Consider the following 16,848-nt stretch of genomic DNA (forward strand, 5'->3'; position numbering starts at 1 on the left):
ATCGACTCCAAGACCAAATCACTTTGGCCGTAAGACAATGCTCTGTGTTTGGTGGGACCAGTGTGGTGTGGTGTACTTCAACTTATTAAAACCTGGTGAGACGGTGAATACGGATCGCTACCGACAACAAATTACCGACTTTAATCATGTTTTCGAATCATGGTAAGATAAAATGAATTTGAAGTTACATTACCAAAGGCATAATTCCTTATTCAAACTAATTAATCATGTCTTACCAACTACGTCGTCAAGACTTATGTATGAGAAAAGTGTCCGGGGATAGTTTAATTAATGTAAATTATCAATTGGTAGTTTTCGGATCAGGCTTACACAAACTTAATGTAATTGAACATCACTAAGTGCGTACCCACTTATTGAAACTAATGAACGAGGTCCTGTAAATTGCAGGTGGCAATTGTTCGTTGTTGGCCACACGCACAACTGTGCACCCGGCCATCTGTGAACATCTACATTTTAACGTGCACAGATGGGACACTCCCAAATGAGCACGTTTAAATGTCGACTAAATGTCTAAATGACTAAATAAAATATAAAATAATATAAAATGACCGTCAATTACGTCGTCTAGACTAAACTACGGGGATGGTATGTGGAGGTAGTTTAACTACCATATATAAAAATGTTTGGTAGGATAAGAGCGAGTTGACTCCCTTACGTATAGTTTCTTTTTACAACAGCATTAGCACTACATTCAATCCATAACCTCGTCACGTTTTAATTTGATTAAAAAATATGCACGTAATGTTTTGTTTATGAACCATAGTCTCCTTTGTTTGCCAATTTTGAAACTTTGATTTTGGAAATCGGTTGTCATAATGAAAAATCCTCACTTAGATAAACTTTTAAATTTCTGGCATCGGTAGCTTGTAATAAAGAAGGGTTTGCCGCCATGGCAACCTCATTGTTAACTTCCAAACTGTTTACATTATGTATGTCCTTTTTTTTAAAGAATCTTTGTGATTTACTCTTGACACAAATTCTACATTAAATTTATATTTTCTTCGTTCGGGGCAATGTTTGTTTGATATTGGAGTCAAGTTTATAAAAAGGAACGCTGAAGAATTTCCTTATACCTGGAATTTAGTCATGCCGCCCGTCAGAAAAAGTTGCTGCATATGTGCAATCGCCTTACAGCCATGATCGATGGTATACATATCTGATGCAGAAAATGAGCAAAAACAACAAATCGCAATATATCGTCGTGCTGAACATGAAATATTTCCTCAAGAGATTGATAAAAATACGAGGATAAGCCTGAACTGCAATCGAAGTCTTAATATGGAGATGAATGATTTAGCACTTGATCCTCATTCTCTGAAACTCCGTATTTTAAAACAAAGAAGAAATAGTTCTTGTATATTTTGTAACAGAATGCAAGATGTGCCCAGGTTGTCGGTGAAATTTAGGTTTAATGACTTTTGTAAAAAAAAAAATATTAAAAAATATTTACGTACGGGTATCAACTCGTTCTTGCCCTGAACATTTGGATGTGAGTAGCTTTATACCAAACGTCATACTGCAAGGTCTAGAATTTTGCAATAGGCCTTATCGCTTTTCTGGTGCCCAATTGCAATACTTCTTGGAAGGCCTACGTGAATTATCGAAGATTGATGATCCTGATTTTAATAATGAAGAAAAGTTTTCAGAGAAAGAGTTCAATTCAATCAGGCCCATAACACGCGAGCAATTCAGGGTAATATATACGTATTGCGATGCTGCACGTGATGCTGTACAAGACCGATGGGTATATAGTAGGCAAAATGTGGGTCTTATTATTTCTATTTTAAGAAAATCTTCGATGAGACACTTTGTTCCCGACAGCATAGGGTTGACGGATTTAACACAGGAGCAGTATATACAGAGACATGTAACGGACTTCGCAAATGAACTTTATAAGCCCACTCCTAAAGTTCCAAAAGTGATTGCCAATATAAATGGAACTTATGTATATATCCATAAACCAAGAAATTGCAGAGCACTCAGACAAACATATTGCGTTCATAAAGGTCTGCACTTAATTAAGCCAGCCTTAGTTGTAGCTCCAGACGTCTATATTTTGGATATTCATGAACCTTACTTTTCTGACTCTCGAAATAACGATGCTACCATGCTTACTGATGAATTCGAAATCGATGTTATTGAGCTGCGATAATGGTTCGAAAATGATGACATTATCATTGCGGATAGTGGTACCGTGGCATGAAATGGCCACATAAAATCTGTTTTTAAGTTCTTCGGAAATCTCATAAACATGAACTATGTCATTAAACATCGGCGATTTTTACCGTATTACTTGGGCGATCCTCAACAAATATGGTCCTTGCATACAGATGGCTGAAGCGACCGTAGACTTAGACAAACAATGTTACGAAAATCACGTCAGTCCAAACGTCGTCCAGGCCAGATCTACAATTGACAACCTGCATACCAGGAATGCCAGATGGATTTATCTTAATGAACACCAAGTACCTCATCTCCCTAGGCTGGATATGAGTTATCTGAAGGAACTAACAGTAGGAACCTATCAGCTGAATGTAGCAGGAGCTTACATCCAAGATAAGTTTGACATCGAGCGAATGGAAGATTTGGAGTTGGACGAATTTGCCGAAGAACCGGGTTTAATTAGAGTGCGAGAGTATTCTCGTTTCATACGCGCAACGAAATATGTGATCTGGATATCCTATGTAGAAGATAACTTGGTTCAAGCAGCCGATGATCAAGAGCTACAGTTGGATGAAGCACAAAACAATGAACAAATATTGGGTTACTACTGTACTTGCAAAACTGGGGCCAGGACAGTCAGACCATGTGCACATGTAGCAAGCATATTATGGTATTTTGGATACGGGAGCCATCAGCCAGCAGTAAAGTACCCAGCAGATCTATGATTAATAATATACCAAACCTCGTCTCGTTTGAGCAAACTAATTCTCATTGTTGTCTTTACTGACCATAGCGTCAATCAATACCAAATCATACACTAATGTTGCTATAACGGCTATTAACGTGCCTTAATTGGCAGGATCGTGCACTGATATCGTGTTGAAATTGTCTTGATATTTCGGACTTATTTCCTTAATTGGATTAGCAGAGTGGGGCATGACATAAATATTATCGATCAGGAGGTCCTATGCTACAAAACATCAAAGAGACAGCGAGTTCGGCATGAACCCTGAGCGTGATGCTAAACAGTTCTAGAGGACCCGTTGAACTCCTCTATTGTGCATGAAACGTTAAACTTGGTACAATATCCACGAAAAAGTATCCTTTTCTCGACATTTAGACATGGATATTATTATTGGGGGGATCCTAAACTACAAAATATCAAAGGGACAGAGAGTTGGGCATAATCCCTGAGCGTGGTGCCAAACAGTCCTCTGTGGTCGCTTGAACTCTTCTCGTATGCATGAAAAGCGACCTACGATGCAACACCGACGAAAAAGTATACTTTTGTCGACCTTTAAACTAGATATTATTGTTCAGAGAGCCGCAGACTACAAAATATCCAATGGACAGTAGGTTCGGGGTGATCCCTGAGCGTGGTGTCAAACAGTCCTAGAGTACCCGTTGAACTACTCTATTGTGCATGAAACGTTAAACTTCAGCCAATTAGACCGGCTCCATATTTGCCATAGATGTGTGCGTGGTCCTTTATTTCAATGGTTTTTATCAATGGTCTATACTCTATGGAACGGTGGTCGGTTTGCGATTAGTAAAAGACTTTTGCAAGTAAGCAGGTAAACATTTTAAACTTCAAAAAATAAATAATTTTGAAATTGGTGATCTCAGACGCAGATATTCGAAATCCACCTTTTTTTATTTCTGACATATGTAATTTGTTCGATGAAGTTTAAAATTTTAATTGTTTTACTTAAGCAATAATATAAGAATGACAATAGTTTAACATAAAATAGGCTAATGGGCCAATAAAAATATACGGGGTAGAAGCTTTTCTACCCAAAACTTAATTGCATCATAATTGTGTCCTGAAAGTCCACACTGTATATTAAGAATTCAATCTTAGGAATGAATCAAACCCACTTCAGGACAACAATAAATTTATATTTATGGCAATGGGCAGATTATACTATTTGGAACTTCCTGTCTAAAGTCTTTGTTATAGGATTTAACAGTTTAAAGTCTATATTTTCTTAAATGTGTAATTGTGTCGACCAGAGTCAGTAACAAGTGAAAATGTTGGTTTAAAATAATTCAAAGTGTCGATCACTGATCTATGTATTTATTGAAGATGAACTAACTGCAAGATCCCACAGTATAGTTATCTAAGAAACAAGACGTTTCGACTATTTTTCGATAGTCTTCATCGGTGTTACAATACAGAGACCATACATGACTTTTAGTTGATAAAGTTCCATATATAAAAATTAACTTATATTGATTATCAATCCCTAGTTTCAATATAAGTTAATTTCAATATATGGAACTTTATCGACTAAAGGTCATATATGGTCTCTATATTGTAATACTGATGAAGACTATAGAAGAATAGTCGAAACGTCTTGTTTCTTAAATACCTATGCTGTGGGATCTTGCAGTTAGTTCGTCTTTAATAAATACACAGACCAGTAATCAACACTTTGAATGATTTCAAACCAACATCTTCACTTTATAGTCTATAATTAATCTCACCATTATTAAGGACAACTATGTCTCTATATTCAGAATGTACCATTTTTTAATTTTAAAGAAAAATTGTATAAGCGTGGAGTCGTAAAAAATTCATAGATTCCAAATATATTATTTTTAAATCTTACTTAAAAGAAGAAAAAAGCTAAATTCCGTAATTTTTACCTCCTTATAAACAAAAGGTGCCACCTGTGAAAAGGGTCAGTTAGGTGGGGGATGATCATGTACTTGGTCAAAGGCTCAAATAGCAAGCTCGTCAACATTTATCTTCATAACTCTGTCTTAAACTTTGAGTGAGGTCATGCTTTTGAATTCGTTTGTCCCTTTCAGAAGTCTGTGCGCTCTCTTTCGAAACCCTAAGTTAATTGCGTACAAATGATTATTAAATTAAAATATTACACAGTCGTTCAGAAATACTGCAATAAGACATGCAACCCTTTAGGGGGGGGGGGGGCTGGCGATTTTAAGCAACATACAATTAAGTGAAAATTAAAAAATTCGATTGATTTTAAGCACATGCATTAAAGAGAAGACTAATCAGAAATTAAAAAGTCGTTTGTATCTGCTTCGGAGAGTATCCGTTATATTCACATCCTGAATGCGGCTCTGTGGCACGCCCAGGTATGTATAAGTATCTCCAGCGCAAAGGTGTCGTATAGCGTTTCTATCGACGAGATCAGGGTCTTCAGGGATGCCATTAAGTTTTCCTCGCTTCAAATAAACCTTGGCGCATTTGTCTAACCCAAATTCAATTCCAAATTCCTTAGTATATCGCTCGACAATCCTTAGAGCTAGACGTAGTTGCTCTTTGTTTTTAGCATCGATCTTAAGATCGTCCATGTAAAATACATGAGTGACCTTGTAATTTCGATCTGCAGGTTCGCCGCATAGGTACCCGTCGGAATAGCGAAGTGCTAGAGATAGTGGCAATAATATAAGGCAAAAAAGTGGGTTCATAGTATCGCCCTAAAAGACACATCTCTGGAAGGTGACCTTGTTAGATGTCACACGATTTTTTCCAGATGAGATAGTAAATCTGGTTTTCAAAAGCGGCATCAATCTCTCTATGCACCTCACGATTTGCGGATGAACCTTTAGGCTTTTTAAAAGACAGATAATAAGTCTATGGGAGATCGAATCGAAAGCTTTCCGATAATCAATCCAGGCCATCGATAGGTCACGCTGATAGAATGCTGCATCTCTGCAGACACATCTATCGACGAGCAGGTTCTCCCGACATCCCGCTACGCATTTCTTTGAGCCTCGTTGTTCATACATTTCTTGCTACACAAATTCAATTGCCCGAACAATCCTATTATTTAGAAAAGCTGTGAATATCTTATACAGTGTGTTCAGACAAGTGATTGGCCTGTAATTCTTCGGGTCAGCTAAGTTACTTCCAACTTTAAATATGAGGTCAGAGAGAAACTGTTAATTTTCTCCGACCCACCTCTCCCTCCGCTCTAGACTTTTCTTAGCGTCAGATAGTATCCGTATTCTCTTAACAATATGCTGCCTGATGGTCAGCAGCTTTGACTTGTTAAGTGTGTGATAACGGGTCCGGAGTTGGCGCGCGAACTTTCGAACCTTGGCGGTAAAATTCCTGCCCAGTATGATGTAATCAATCACATACTGTCTTGCCCAGCCTATTTTTATGGCGAGTTGATGCATTCGTCTTTTGGTCTTATGATCAACCCTTGGTTTTGTTTTACGGTTCGCATCGGCCAAAGCTCTCGCTGCATTATACACACAATAATTGATAGCCCAGAGGTCAGATTCTTCGGAAGAATGTCCACGAAGCTCGTCATCCATTTCAGTCAGATCTTTGGGCTTGAGAGAAACCTTGGTGTTGATATTTCTCCGGGTCATAAAGCATCGCTCTTTCTCTATCGGATGCCTGCCCGCGTTTGGTCTTAGTGTCGTCTCTCTTTCTCTGTTGCCGGCTTGTTTTAGCTGGGTTACAATAGGCTTTCCGCTTACATGACCCCTTTTTTGGAGCAGTTCGGCATGGTTTCGCAAACGTTGCTGCGAAAAGTGCGATAGCTCCGGGTGTTTCTCGCACCACAAAGCATGCAGCCGTGCCATGTAACCCCGTTCAGGGGCCAGACACCCATCGTAACACTCTAGCAAGTCGTGATTCAGTTACTCCGTCCACCCAAAGGTCGCGAGATCCCGCCGATATATATATATATATATAATACATAATTCTGGACCTTTATATTCTCGAAAATTGTTTTTGTTGCACACTCCAGGCCTGACATAGTTCTCCTTGACTTCGAGAAGCGAACCATGCTTTTTATTGAATTTCCCGCACCAGCTGACAAAAACATCTTACCCAAGGAGTCTTAAAAGAAAGAGAGGTATAGAGACCTTATAAGGGAGGTGCCAATCTTTCACTGATTAATAGCCTGAAAAGCATCCCAGCGTGTCAATAATATGCTAAAACACTCGCGGGGAAAATGCAGAAGGCTGTCATCCTTGGGTCGCTGCGTGCGCACGAAAATTTTGTCAGATCGTCGTATTGATTCCATCACAGACTTTGACCACCTATTTCACGGGAATGAGACGTGGTTATGGCTGAAATTTTACAGAGTTTCGGTGGGATCGGTTAGTTTTTCAGACAAACACCCACCTGGGTGAGGTGTCTCGAACGGTGGCTCCCGACAATGGGTCGGCCAACAATGCCGACCAATCTAGAGCTGGGGGAGCCAATGAAAATGGATTCAATGCGATGGAGCGGCGGGATCTCGCAAACTTTGGGTGGACGGAGCGACAGAATCACGACTTGCTAGAGTGCTACGATGCGAGTGTGGCCCCTGAACGGGGTTACATGGCACGGCTGCATGCTCTGTGGTTCGAGAAACACCCGGAGCTATCGCACTTTTCGCAGCAACATCTGCGAAACCATGCTGAACTACTCCGTAAAAGGGGCTATGTAAGCGGAACGCCTACTCTACCACAGCTAGAACAAGCCGGCAACAGAAAAAGATAGGCGACACTAAGACCAACCGCGGGCAGGCATCCAATAGATGAAGAGCGATGCTTTACGACCCGGAGAAACATCAACGCCAAGGTTTCTCTCAAGTCTAACGATCTGGCTGAAATGGATGACGAGCTTCGTGGACATTTTTCTTGAGAATCCGATCTCTGGGCTATCAATTATTGTGTGTATAATGCAGCGAGAGCTTTGGTCGATGCGAACCATAAAACAAAACCAACGGCTGATCATAAGACCAAAAGACGAATGCATCGACTTGCCATAAAGATACGCTGGGCAAGACAGTACGCGTCCCGCATTCAGTGTGTGATTGACTACATCACATCTGGCAGGAATTTTACCGCCAAGGTTCGAAAGTTCGCGCGCGAACTCCGGACCCGTCATCACACACTTAACAAGTCAAAGTTGCTGACCATCAGACAGCATATTGTTGAGAGAATACGGATACTATCTGACGCTAAGAGAAGTTTAGAGCGAAGGGAGAGGTGGGTCAGAGAAAATTGATAGTTTCTCTCTGACCCATTTCGACTCTTCCAAGACCCTCCAGTTACTGTCGAACATCCACCCAAATCAGAGGAGGTCGAAGTATTTTGGAGAGAAGTCTACGAAGTTCAGCATAGACTGGACGAAGACTCAGAAAATATAAAGAGCTTCAAGGAGTTATGTGTTGCCCTCATAACACCTGATAAAGAATTCCCACCCATCACTACCGAGGAGGTGAAAAAAGTATTAAGAGGAATGAAGAACTATTCCGCATCGGGACCAGATTGTATCAAAACCTTCTGGTGGAAGAAGTTTTCTTCAACCCATCAGCATTTGGCCCGTATTTTCACCTGAACACATGAACAAAAGCATGCATCTTAAGTCTTCCGTTCCGCGACTGTACATCTCGCGCAGTGCTGGGTACAGCACATAGAGTTGCAAATGGAAGAAACCCTCTTCTTAAAATGGTCAGGAATCACGAAGAAGTGGGCAAAGGAGCGTTTCTGTACAAAGCAGCGGAGGAGGCTGCTGAAGCACTCGGACTTGACTTCAGTATTAGGGGTGAGTAAAATGCATCAAATCTTATCTATCTCGAGTGCTCACTGCTGAAAGATCGGATTAAGAAAGCACAAGAAAAAAACTTTCGTGAACAGCTCCTCGATAAGAGGATGCACGGTATCTTCCACAGAAACGTGAAGGATCAGTCAATGTCTTGTGAGATAACATTTACTTTCCTTAAATCGCCCGGATTGAAGTCTGGTACGGAGGGTTTCACTTTTGAATGCCAAGACGGTGTCATTTCCACCTTAACATACTGTCGCCACATTTTGAGCCAAGACATTCCCGATGATAGCTGCAGGGCGTGCCATGCATACCCCGAGCATTTAGCTCACATACTATCTAGTTGTCCAACACACGCGGGAAGAACCTACATTCAAAGGCACAATGCGGCACTAAGAGTGCTTCATTACCATCTGTGTCACTCCTACGGCATTCACCTTAATATCGCTCCTCTAAGTGCTCCTAGGGAAATTGAGTCAATTGTCGAGAATGGGAAGTGGCGCATATACTCGAACTTTATATCCTCGACAATTGTTTCTGTTGCTTACTCGAGGCCTGACATGGTGCTTCTTGACTTCGAGAAGCGAATCATGTTCGTTATCGAATTTTCGGCACCAGCTGACAAAAACATAACCAAGGAGAATGAAAAGAAAGAGAGGTATCGAGACCTTATAAGGGATTTGCAACGATTGTACCCGGAATATTGTGTTAAATTGATCGTCCTTATCATCGGCGCTCTTGGAGGTGCCAAGCTTTCACTTGCTAATGGCCTAAAAAGCATCCCTGCGTGTCAACAATATGCTAGAACACTTGCGGGAACAATGCAGAAGGCGGTTGTCCTTGGGTCGCTCCGTGTTCTTAGGGTGCACGAGGCTTTTGCTGGATCGTCGTATTGATTCCTTTATAGACTGTAACCACCTATCTCACGGTCGTGAGACGTGGTTGTGGCTGAAAATTTACCGCGATTTCGCTGGAAGCGGGTGCAATTTGCCAGATTAGCACCCGCTCCTGGCGAAATCCCGCGGTTGTCCTTATGACAAATTTTTAATTATATATATGCATGTATGTGTGTTTAAAAGTTTCTATGCATGTACCGACAGGCCACTTTTTTTAGGACTACACCAGACATACCTAGCCTGGGGAAATTCCCGCCAGGAACAGATGTTTTGCGCTTACCACTATTTCGGCTGGACAGCGAGAGTGGTGGTAGACCACATTTTAGTATCACCGTGTTTTACATTGTGTGCATGATGTGCAGAAATGTTGGGTGATACATCTTGCAGTATAACATTTCATTTATATAACTTATCTTTCTACCTTGTCCATCATGTTAATATATTGTTAAACTTTCAACAGTATCAGTCAACCACAACTGTAATATTAAAATATTGAATCATGTAAAATAAATAAATATTTTACACAATTCTCCTTTGAATTACATTATTTGAAAATTAATGTAAACATACTGAAATAAAATAATTAAAATTCTAGTCACCATTACAAATTTATATTGAAAAGTTAGGAACCCCAAGCACCCTAACAGATATTTTGTATCTGCGGTCCTGCTTGGGTCAGAGAAGAGAACATCTAGCCACGCGTCTACCACCACCCTCGCTCTCCAGCCGCAATAGTGGTGGACGTTGAACCTGTGTTCCTGGCGGGAATTTCCCCAGGCTGGGCATGTCACGACTACACCAGTGGTTAGGAGCTGTTTTAACACAAGCAATAAACAGCGAAAATTATGTAATAACTTTACTAAGTAGAGGTCTGAATGGAGCAGAACGTAAATATTCTGCTTCAGAAAAAGAATGTTTATCAGTAGTCTGGGCGATAAGAAAGTTTAGACCGTACCTAGAGGGATACTCATTTAAAGTCATTACAGATCATACTGCCTTAGAATAGCTTTATAATTTTAAAAATCCAACCGGCAGATTGGCTTTAGAATTAATAGAGTATGATTTTGAAATTGTATGTAGGAAAGGAAGTTTAAATCATGTCCCAGATGCGTTATCAAGGTCGAATGAAAATCAAATAAAAGTTTCTTGTATTTTAGCCAGCGTAATAGAAACGAAAGAAAAAGATTTTAAAGAAGTTGGGGATAGTTGGTACAAAACTAAAATGATGCATGTTAAAAATAAGCCAGAAGAAAGTCCAAATTGGAGAATAAGCGATGATCAATTATATTTTTATAGGCCCGACCCTTCAAAATCAAGCTTAAATTTAGATAGCAACCCTTGGAAACTAACAATACTAAAAGAATTAGGAGAACAAGTTTTAATTGAAAATTACGATAATAAACAAGCAGGACACTTAGGCATGGAAAAAACTTTTGCAAACATTTCAGAAAATTATTTTTGGCCCGGAATGTACTGTGAAACATTAAAATACGTAAAAGAATGCGAAGTTTGTCAGATAATAAAACCGAAAGTAAATAATCAAATAGGTTTTATGGGGAAAAGAATAATTGAAGAACCATGGACAGTAGCAGCATTAGATACGATGGGTTCATTGCCAATGTCAAAGTCGAGAAATCAATACATTCTAGTATTTGTTGATATTTTTACTAAATGGGTGGAGATAATACCAGTTAAAAATAAATTAGCATCAACGATTGAAAAAGAATTTCATAAACGTATAATTTCAGAATTGGGAACGCCTAGAATTTTATTTACAGATAACGGAAAAGAATATGTAAACATATCAATAATTAATCTAACTAAAACATTTGGTATAAGACACTTAAAAATTCTTAAATATCATGCACAAGCGAATCCAACTGAAAGATGCAATAGATCAATTAAAACGGCAATAAAAACGTATTTAGAAAAAGATCATAAATCATGTGATGAAAATTTAGATGACCTAGTTTGCATTAAATACAAGTAAACATTCGTCAATAGGATTTACACCAGCTTTTTTAAGTTTAGGTAGAGAACTCCAACCAATACAAGCTTTAAATAAAGATTGAGATAATAAAAGCAGAATTTCAAGAATCTAAATATGGGCAGATATAATGAAAAAATTAAAAGCAATTAGGGAAGAAGTAATTAAAATTTTAGATACCGCAAATGAAACACAATCTAGATATTATAATCTTAGACGTAGGCCGATACGTTTTGAAATTGGCCAACAAATTCTGAAAAGCAATAAGACATGATCAAACAAAGGGGAAGGAGTAGCTTAAAAATTGAACTTCAAAGGACCAATCTTGAAAAAGGCAAAAATTTCACCGACAATTTATGAAATAAAAAAGGAAAATCATTAGGCATCAAATGGCATGTATGTAAATGATTTGACTTTTACAACACTAATAACGACAAAATTGTCACAAACGCATACATTTACAAAAACAAAAGACGTAGAAAAACATTTAATTTCAGGAAAATGGACCGAAGACTCATATTAAAATGCAAGGATTGCCTCACCGACCTACAGGGTGAGCAGCTGCTGACTCACTTTTACAGAAAGTGGATGGACTTGCTGCAACCTACACTCAACGAAAGCCCAAAAGAGAAAACCGTAAGAAACAAAGAAATCGATAGGAGGAAAAAAGCAGAAATGGCCAGGGAAATACATAGGGCAATAAAAAAAAGGGAAGCAGAAATAGTTAGGTTAGAAAGAATTTCCAGAGAAGAAGAGCCGCCGTTAGCCTACCTCCAAGTACAAACAGAAGAAAGCACCACGAAAGAACACAAGAAAAAGTTTACGCTGAGCGTTTAAAGGCGGGCTTGATTACTTCAAAAGACTGGGAAGCGATGCAAGAGTGGAGAGAAGAAGAAAGACAATTAAGTGGTAAGAAGCAAAAAAAAGAGGTAATTAAAAAGATAGAGGAATATCAGCCGAAAAGAAAAGTTTTACAGCAGAAAGAAAAAGAGGAATTCTTACATAAATTAAAAAACAGAAAAAAATTTTGTGCTGAGGGACAGAAAAGGAAAAAACTAGCAGAGAGAATGAGGAGAGAAAGGGAATTAAGAAAATCAGAATGAGAGGCAAAGAATTTAAATAGAAGAGATATAAAGAAAAATAAAAAGGACCTGGAGAAAGACAAGAAAGATTTAGAAACTTTGTCTGAAAAATCAGAGCAATCTTGGACTGATTGGGAGACAGAAATCTGAAAACAAGGAAAAAAACAAAGAAAAGAAAAGGGGGAATAAACAATTTCCACTATTTTCACTTCAATTTTTCAATTTCACATTTCATTTCAAACATACATTAATAAAACTTAATAAACAATTTTCTACTTAAACATATACACCACAGAACAATCAATGCCCTCCACAGACAACAGGCACAGTTACTTAAGTAATTTCAGCATAAAAATCACAATTTACACTAAATAAATAGCGAAAGAAGATACTAATGTGGAGCAAGAAAAATTAAAATGGACAATTTCACGTAAAAACTTGAAAAAGAGTTCAAATCAAGTTTTACACAGAAGGTTGAGCAAAATAATATAAGAAGAAAGGAGTGAAGAGAAAAATATTATTTTGCTTTTATTTTTTTGTTTTGAGAGGCAGGATTTTTAAATTTTTTTTGGAAAAAAAAAGATGGAAGACATCGAAGTGTGGAAATGTCGTCACTGTAAGAGGATGGTTCCTGTGGAAATCTACAGCTTTCACATCTACTGTGGTGAAATGTCAAACCGGGCCAAAAACTATTGCACGGTTCCGGATTCAAAGAGAACAAAATATATAAAAGGAGGTTGGGTCGAAACAAAGGAAGAATTTAAGGACGTCATGAAAATTGCATTCAGAAAAGAGGAAAATAAGGAAGAAGACAGTTTTACGTTCAACATGAAATTGGGAAGGTGCGTGGCTATCCTTAAAAAATAAACCCTGTCCCAAGTAGGGGGGGGGGGGGGGCTTATAAAAAAGTTATAATCGCCCCACAATGAAACGAGCCTGCGAATACAGAACTAGGAGTGGGGAGAATACCACTTCCTAGTGCTAATACCCAAAACCCGGGCACCGAGAACCCAGTCCTGTTCTCACTGCACGTTCCGGTAGTTGGTACCCGTTACAGCTCCGAAACCAACCCCTTTGGACAATGACGTCGCTTTGCCGCCAGGTTCGCACCTTGGAGAGAAGAATCTGCCTGCAGTCTCCAACTGTGTAAGTGTAGGTTAAATAAACCGCAATTACTACATTTAATTTGTCTACCCTTCATTGACTTCACCCGTTTTCTCGACGATCCAAATCCCTCACCTATCCCTTAATTTGAGAGATTCCTCACATTTTTTTAAAATCGGGATTTCGATTTTACACCATTTTTTCTCTCATATGCAATTGCCTTTTTGTCAGTTACCTACTTTTCCTTTCCACCCTTCCCCTTTGTTTTAAACTAACCTAAATCGTGATACGTAATTTCATAAAGAAACTCGAAAACCATACTCTCTTTACATAGGTAAGGCCTGAAAAAGATACAGACTTCAGCTCAAGCAGCATATGTTTTACTTCCACCACCACTTTCTGCTCAGCTCTAGAGATCTCGGGTTTTGCTCGATTTAGTGAAGTTGAATGAAAGATGCAATGCTGCAGAGACATAGTGAGTCCAGTTGTCTGGGCGAGGATGGAGACGTTATGTCAGCCGGGGGAATCCAGAAATATCCGGGGGGGGGGTAGGCTTGGATGGATTGGATGGACTTGGCACCAATTTGTGAATTGTTCAACACATGGTGGTACTTCGATCCCGATTTCTCAATTTTATATAATATTACATTTTACCAAACTTCTGTGGCCAGCAACTGACAAGCATTTTTTGAAGAGCCAACTGGCAGAGGGTTCGAGATGTTTCCAACCATTCTTCGGTGACAAGTCACTGATGTGCATATTTTCATGGGCGACCTGGTAATGGAGTTCGAGATTTAGTTAATCACTTTTCTGCGACATATAACTCACACGTACTTTTTAACCCGTAGTCGGGGATCTATTTTTTCATGCACACTGTCGGACATCTATGACGATATCGTGATTAGCTTTATTTAAACTACTTAGGTGTCAGAAAATTACAAAAAATGTATAAGTCTCTTCTTGACATTCCAATAGTTTTAGATTGAAAATTTTTGAACAATAAAAAAAAAGTTTAAACAATAAGCAACGTGCAATTTTGACCATTTTACTAAAAAATTAATATCACGGCGGTAAATTGTTATTAAGAAAGAATATTTCTGGGATTACCTCTTTATATTTTAGTCTTTCAAAAGCAATTGCTTTTATATAAATCGGTTTCAAAAACCATATTTATTTTATCACCACAAACTGATGTAATTTGAAAAGGAGAAATTGGGGAAAAAATTCAATTCTTTTTAAGATTTTCACCTATTGCTAATCGGCAGGATATGAACGAATACTGACGCACGTTGGTGTATTCGAAAACTATGCCTGACATTTTTTTTAACGGAGATTCCTAAGCTCGCCGACTTCTCCCTTCCGAGATACAAGAAAAGGGAAAACGAAGCATTGACTAATTCGTCATAGATGCCCGACGAAGGGTTAAAGGCCGACATGGAAAAGGGTTTTGAGATATGACCAAAAACTCTTCTATGACAAGTTACTGACTCACATTTTGTAAAGGGCAACGAGCTGAAAAAGAGGTTCGAGATATGATCAATCACTCTTCTGTGATCACTCACTGACATGTAATTTTTAAAGTGACACACGGAAAAGGAGTTCGAGATATGAACAATCATTCTTCTATGACAAGTCACTGACACGTATATTTTTAAAGGGCTACCTGGAGAAAACGTTTGAGCTGTCACCAATCGCTCTTCAATACACGCATTTTTTTAAGGATGACAATATATAAAAGAGGTTCGAGATATGTCCAATAACTCTTCCGTGACGAGTCACTTACTCGTATTTTTTTAAGGGCGAGCTGAAAAATAGGGTTCAAAATACGACCAATCACTCTCTTATGACTTTGTCACAGATACGCCCTATTTTAAGGATGACGATCTGGAAAAAATGTTTCAAATATGACCAATCATTATTTTGTGACTAGTAACTAAAAAACATTGTTAAAGCGTGACCTTAAAAAGGGGAATTAAAATGTGACACTCTTCTGTGAGAAGTGAAGAATAATTTTAGTGCATTTTTAGTTCTCGGGGTTCTTGATGATATGACATTATATTTACACATTAATCTTCCTTCTTTTCTGATAAAATAGTGAAACGTTGTAATATTTTGCTAAAGTTGAAAAAAAATATTCCGGAAAAACAAAAAATGTAATTTTAAGTTTACTTAGGAAAAGAATAAACTATATGAATTCTCAAATTTATTAACCTGTTGATTCTCACTATGTGGGGTCTATGGTATTCATATTCGGTCATGATATTTAAAATAAATGCGATGAAGAAGATACATTATTTTGGTCGATAATATAATATACAGTAGGATTTGCCGGCACGGGAAGTTCGATGAAAGTAAAATTGAAGGGTATCGTATACGTAACACAAATTTTTTTCACACCTATGTTTGGGTATCTCCCCTTCCATAATGTACATATATTGAATAATGCATCATATAAATATATATTATAAGCTAAAATAATCTGAAAATGATAATGTTGGAGCTTTATTTTCACTTACTTTTCACTTGTCCGTACCATAGGTGTAACGCTGTTGAACTTGCAGATACTTAAAGGAGCAATTTATGAAACGCCACAAATAGAGTATCAATATTTTTATCAAGGAATCAGATCAAAATTAATATTTATGTATGGATAAAAATTATCTGATGTTTCCAAAACTCTGACCAAGAAGTTTATTTATCGAAATCTAACCTCATTCATTCAGTTCGATGGATATATATGAAAACCATGTATGTGTACTCGCATATTGCTCATCACCCACCATGAGTATGATACGATCCGACCCATGATCCAACCCACTGAAGGTCTAGCCACGCGCAAGTAAAAAAATGTGGCTAATCAGTAACGATACCAGCTACGCCGCCATGTTGAAGAAGTGAGCGGCATTTTCAAATAGGTGAAACGAACGAATGGAAGTTTTTTCAATTTTCCTAAGAATAAAATTGTATCTAAATACAATAATTTTAAGTTAAAAATTAATTTCATGAAAAATTATAAAAAGCATATTTCTTATTAAGTGATAGAGTACTGAAATTCTATGATTTGAGCTT

At 38.2% G+C, this 16,848-nt stretch overlaps 1 protein-coding gene across 3 annotated transcripts in view; it reads right to left on the minus strand.

Annotated features, from left to right (window-relative positions):
* Nucleotides 1–16,562, minus strand: part of LOC117181431 (probable ATP-dependent RNA helicase DDX46) — a 186,119-nt gene extending 169,557 nt beyond the window's left edge. The window contains exons 1-2 of one of the 3 annotated variants that reach the window (XM_033374082.1): nucleotides 16,490–16,562; nucleotides 16,296–16,343 (exon numbers count right to left, since the gene is read on the minus strand). In XM_033374082.1, the coding sequence (XP_033229973.1) occupies nucleotides 16,296–16,343; nucleotides 16,490–16,494 (53 nt within the window). In that variant the 5' untranslated portion in view covers nucleotides 16,495–16,562. Of the gene's footprint in view, nucleotides 1–4,833; nucleotides 4,972–14,433; nucleotides 14,524–16,295; nucleotides 16,344–16,489 lie in introns of those variants that run through there. The other 2 variants (XM_033374081.1, XM_033374080.1) reach the window with 2 other exon arrangements.
* Nucleotides 16,563–16,848: the final 286 nt, after the last annotated feature.

The sequence above is a fragment of the Belonocnema kinseyi genome, chromosome 10 (assembly GCF_010883055.1).
Source record: "Belonocnema kinseyi isolate 2016_QV_RU_SX_M_011 chromosome 10, B_treatae_v1, whole genome shotgun sequence".
Lineage (NCBI taxonomy): Eukaryota > Metazoa > Arthropoda > Insecta > Hymenoptera > Cynipidae > Belonocnema > Belonocnema kinseyi.